Source organism: Egretta garzetta, unplaced genomic scaffold, assembly GCF_000687185.1.
Source record: "Egretta garzetta isolate BGI_Z169 unplaced genomic scaffold, ASM68718v1 scaffold9, whole genome shotgun sequence".
NCBI lineage: Eukaryota > Metazoa > Chordata > Aves > Pelecaniformes > Ardeidae > Egretta > Egretta garzetta.
The window spans coordinates 4,072,316-4,078,088 of NW_009260763.1; the positions used below are offsets into that span (position 1 = coordinate 4,072,316).

Genomic DNA, 5,773 nt, shown 5'->3' on the forward strand with positions numbered 1-5,773 from the left:
GATAAAGCTCAAGTACTAGATGGGATTGCTGGTTCCATTTTTCTGCAAACTACTTCATGGGCCTGTTAGCAGGATGGATTCAACAACAGGCCCAATAAGGGAAAAACCCCAGGTTTTTCCCTTATACGTACTCCAGCAACACGAAACCTCGTAAGAGAGCTCCCTTGTCTCTGGATCCAGCCCCAATACCTCCTTCCCCAAAACTTTTCCTTCATTCTGACCTTGCATAGGTTATTTGCATGTGATGACTATTTTACAGCTTATTTTTCATGAGTCACAATTACACATATGTTCGGAGATGGAGGTTATGGATGCAAAACCATGGGGCTCCTGCTCCTTTGCTGTTTGGCTTTTTAGGCATGGATGTGGAATTAGGCAGAAAGGAGCTGCCCCGCTCAACTGCCAGCAAAACCCTTTACCCTCAGATTTTCAGCATAGATTTTGTGGTCACCAATGAGTCAGTCATTTTATTCTGAAATAAGGTACAGAGGCAACTCTAGGTTAACAAAAGGGACTGGTGCATTTAGGCCATTCGTTCCTATTTAGCTGTTACTTTACAACTTACTATTCCTAGTGTTTTTCACTGTTTCACACACTACCATGGTCAGAACCATATTATTAAGTATGCAAAACATGCCTTCTGGTAAAAGTAGATTTTCCATTGTCTATATGGATGATCACTGCATGTCTGAGCTTGACAGATGTTCTCACAAACTCCATCATGTTTCGTAAATCCTAGCTGAGTCTTTACTACGCTCTAGCTCAGTAACCCCTGTTAACAAGTACATTTACTCCTCTCTAGGAGTACAAAAAAGCAGTGCAAATTAATTAACATGTACAAGCAATTCACAGGGAACTTAACTTAAACTATGTACGCTTTTGTAAACCAGATTCTTCAGTTCACAAAGTACTTCTCACTCACCCTGCCTTAAATACATTATGTTGTACCTTAAATGCCAGAAGCTCTAACTAGATCTTATTCTTAAGAATTAAAAACATTCACACAGTCAAGTAAATGATGACACCTCATTACACATGAAAGCTTTTCTTAAAACTCATTTGTTTTTTCAACTTACATGCTACTTACTCTTTCCAAACCATTCTAGCACCAACAAGGAAAACAAACTTTTCAGAAGCTCTCGCAATTAAGGTGTAAGGTTTCTCATGCACTAACGCAGGGTGCAATGTCTGAGTAGCAAACCCTGTACGACAACACTTCTTGCCAATTCAAACTACATCTTCATTGATCAATGACTGGATAAATATGCATGGCAAGAGTCACCCTTCACTGTAATCACTGAAAATCAAGCCATTCATGCATAAAATTTCACTTGCCTGTCTGTTACTCTCATCTTTTTTGTTGTTGTTGTTGACCCAGAAAACCCAACAGCTCAAATTGCGCATAAGCCATTGGTATCTCCTGCAGCCATTTTCAGTCAGGGTGACGATCTTTCTGATACTGCATCTCCACAGAAAATGTGCCAAGGCTTGATACAGCGGACAGAAACAGCTTTAGTTAGTGCTTTGTGTTTCTCTGGAGTCTGCTGCAGACAGTGGAAACCTATTCTCTCCTTGGTGACGCACCAACTTCTTTTTTTTTGGTTGTACTTGTTCACACAAAGTTTACATGTAGCAGCAACATCCTACTTGCAGACATTCAGTTGGTCTGTTTTCAGTACATTTAATCTAATGAACTTAATTTCTGTACTAAAACACTGGTCTTAAACAATCTCCCTTGCTACAGTAGATTTGGATTCTGGAATATTGAGCCAAGCTCACTTCTTTAAATGCATGTGCACTTTCTCCCTCACTCCAAAGAATACAAGCCAGCCACTTACTAATGAATATATTTCTTCTCCCTTTGTTATATGAAAAGCATAATAAAGATGTGAACCAGCCTCCACTGCTAAAGCCTTTCTCTAATGGACAATTTCCCAAAAATCACTCAGATACCAAAATTCCACTTCCAGTAACATGACAACAGTAACATGACCATCAGAGGGCAAGGACTTTATTTCGTATATAAAGCAAGAGTTATACTATATAAAGAAAAAATAACTGTGCCTCTATTCAACAAGAACCTTTGCAGAGCTAACTCAGAAATTTAGATGAGCACATACTGAGCTGCTGCTGGAGAACCAGAGTGCATCCTTAACTTTAAGCAACTGCAGATGCGCTTTGCCAGATTGGTATGTAATGGCTTAGGTACTCGGCTGAACGCACCCTGTAAGATTGAACAGCACTAATAAAAAAGGTGTCCTCAGTCTGTCCTCTGTCCCCAGCACCCAATTCCCAGCTCTGCGCCCATCTCAGCACAAATGTTTGCACGCCAAACCAGGGAACCTGTCTGCCTAAAAAAATATTCAACAAAATAAAAACATTATTTTTCAGGCAGATCAGTTTCTCAGAGCAGTTAGTTAATGCCCTGCTTTGGCTGTCACCATGCAAGGAAAAATATAAAAATACAGAGCATAATTGAGCCAGCTTGGGCAACAGTGCCACTGAATTTACAGCCTAACCAAGGTAGGTAATCAGTTCCAGCTTTCTGGATATTCAGCATAGCCAACAACTTCAGCTACGCCCTGCCTCCCTTAATACTTACTTTGCGTAGACACATGGCAATAAAAGTCATCAAACTCATGTGCACCACAGGAACAATAATATCACTGTATTAGCCACTCTCTGTAACCTAATGGGCCCAAGTGACAGATAAAGCAACATTTTCTGAGCACTAACATATGCAGCAATGATGTCATTTAAAGATTTTGTGCGCCTGGAGATATGTTTGGGTTTTTTCCTTCAACTGCAACCGCTAGCCTAATAAAACCTCCCCCAGTCTTCCTTCAGTCACATTCTTAGACTAACACAGCTACAACAATATTGCTACATTTTTTATCTTATGGTTGTTTTGTTCTTCAGTGAAGAATGTAAAGCTTTAGGATCATATTTGGACAAACCGCTTTCTCTCTGAGTAACTCTATTCCCAACTGACCAACTCCTGCAGCACCTTCGGATATGCACCTTCAACACCACATCCTCTAGTACAGGGCACCTCCCTTGCTTCTGGCCCATAACAGTTTTGCTTACATATTTGTTCACAGAGAACAAGTGACTAAAAATTATATAACTTGATTTTAAAGACTGGATGGCCACATACTAAATTTTAAGATTTTTGCAAAAGGAATTAGACTGCAGTGCTCAGTGCCTTTTTTCTTTCCCCTGCTCCGTTTATCAAGTAAAGAAGCATGGAAAATTCAGATATATATATTTAAAAGACAAGAAAAAAGACTAAAAATTAACAATAAATCCATGCACTTCAAGTAATGCACTATAGCATTTCTCCTTTTTCCTTGCTATACCCAGTTTGATACAGCATCATACCCGTTCCTGATCACCCACCGTTCCCTCCGATTTCAGCCACTCCCAGTGTCAAGCACCGTTCTGCATGCTGTGCAGATAGAGACATTCACATATTTTCATATGCTTGGAATTACCAGTTGGTTGTTTGCCTTTTAATGTTGAAAAGGACAACAGACAGGTTGAAACTCAGGCAAGGCTCACTGAACTTGACGTTAAGCAGAACAGAAGCAAGAAATAAAAGCCAGTATAGTTAGAAGAAGAAAAGGAGTAGACAGTTTTTCTTTTAAAAACCCAATAAATCAGTTGGTTTGGGTTTGTTTTGGTTTTGGTTTTGTATCGAAATACTGCCAGGAAATGTTCAAAGGGGAATTGTGAACTTAAAAAGGCAAGCTCACTACTAATAGCATAATAAATACATCAAAGTTATTTTCCCCCCAGAGTAAGAATGTGCCTTTATCCACCACTGAATCCTCCTCTAGGTCTAGTCCAACAGGGCTTGGTCTGCACTTTTGAATAAGAAAAATTTAAATATGGCACGTAGTGTGTTATGGAGACTCAAGATGAAGGACCGGGGGCATGACAGCCAGTCTGTTTTACTTGCATACAGATTTTAGATGCTAGCAAATCCATCCTCCTAAAGTAATTGCCTTAGGCACACATCACCAACACTATTAGTGTTAGATTTGGACATTAACAAATCAGGTGCATAAATCTGATTTAAATGAACACTTAGATGATTTTTTTTCTTTTTAATTAGCCATAGCACTATAGGAAATTTGCCTCAGGTTTATACTTTTACACTGGCTGCTGGAGGGCATGTACCTGATAACAATATAAAATTAGAGTGGATAAACAATACCCAAAAAGCTGCCAATGCATAGTTCTGGAAAACCTTTTCAGAATATTTGCAATAGCAGGAAGAGCTTTGTTCAGATATGCTTTTCTGCATCATGGGGCCATGCATGTTTTGATCTGGTCAAATGCACTCCATCACACTCAAAGCCTCGGTCTTCTCTACAGGTTGTGAAGAGAGGTGGGCTGTCATGAAGGCTTTGAACTGAAGGTGTGATGCTTCCAATTAAGGCATCTACATTAACTATAAGACATTAATAGAAAAATTAATTGACACCAGCAGGAAGGAAGTGCCTTATAGCAGGGTAGATTTTTCTAGGAGCTTATACTGCCCCCATACCCTCTACTTTTGACAAATAAAAAGCTAGAGTTTGGGTGTCGCTTATATTGCCTCATACTAAGAGCAGCTTGAAAGCCGGATTATCCAGGCAAAATATTTTATTTCTCACAAGGGCAAATCTCAGGCAGGATAGCTCTATGCTTCTGTTCCCAGCTGGCCTTTATGAAAAGGAGCAGTGACCAGGATATCCCATTTCTCCAACTACTCAGAACTGCCACCACATCCTCTGCTGTTGCCCAGGGGGCATACATCAAATCAGCCTGCTCTAAGGTTTGCTTATCTTCAATCCCCAACCTGTCCCATGGTTTAGTTCTTGAACCTTAAACATTTCTGTTTCCACAAACGCACAGAGCTTCCAAGTAACGGTGTCTGACATGGTCACCTCCACCTTCCTGTTGTGCCGAGGTCCTCCCCTTCCTAGGGTATGAGAAGCAGCCAGCTCCAGAAGCTTTATCACCTTGTTAGTTCTACGCTTACCGTTATCCCATTTGCCTCCACCTTGCACCTTAACAAGCCTACCAGTGAGCACCTCTTCCTCTGCTTTTTCTTCAGTGGCCCCCACTACACCGAGCAGAGTACCTCCTGGCTCCTCAGAAACCCCACAGCCATGGCACTTTGCTACTACCTGACTATTTTCAGAGTTTACAGTGAGTTAGCACACCCATGCAAACACTCGCTGTCCAGCTCAGTCACCCACCTGCATGCAGAGCCAGCAGGGTACCGGATTATTTTTCCCATAAGTGACCCCTACTTGGTAAAATAAAGTTCCTATTTTAGGGCTGTTTAGAAGCTGTGATATTTGGGGAGCAGCAAAGTATTTGCGGGAGAAGGCAAATCTGGATCCACCCAGGCCAACTCTGTTCTCTTCCCTTTCTCAAAGACCATTTCCCTGCTCAAGATGGTCTCGTTATCCCTGATCACTTCTCCCCTCACGGTGACCTGCGCTGGGCTGTCCGGCAGCAGAGCTACCCCAACGGTCACATTTGCTCCAGGCCTGATGTTCCAGGGAACTGCCACCAGGAAAGTCGGTCTGGAAAATCCAAGCGGGCAGAGGGAGAAAGGGCAGGGGGTGAAATGCAATCTTGCCCCCCAAAATAAGGAGCCACCCAGGGCGCGAAGCCCTTGCGCCGCACCCGCGGCGGAGGCTGGAGGTGATGCCCGCTCAGCAGGCGCTACCAGCGGGGCCAGGGCTCGCGGGACGGGGAGGCGGCCGCTGCTCTG

The 5,773-nt window shown here is 42.3% G+C and overlaps 1 protein-coding gene across 1 annotated transcript in view; it reads right to left on the minus strand.

Moving 5' to 3' along the window:
- The window catches only part of CD109 (CD109 molecule), a 96,203-nt gene that overhangs the window by 73,702 nt on the left and 16,728 nt on the right, over positions 1–5,773 (minus strand). Inside the window, 1 exon segment of the mRNA XM_035901500.1 lies at positions 5,424–5,582. Within this exon segment, the coding sequence (XP_035757393.1) occupies positions 5,424–5,582 (159 nt within the window).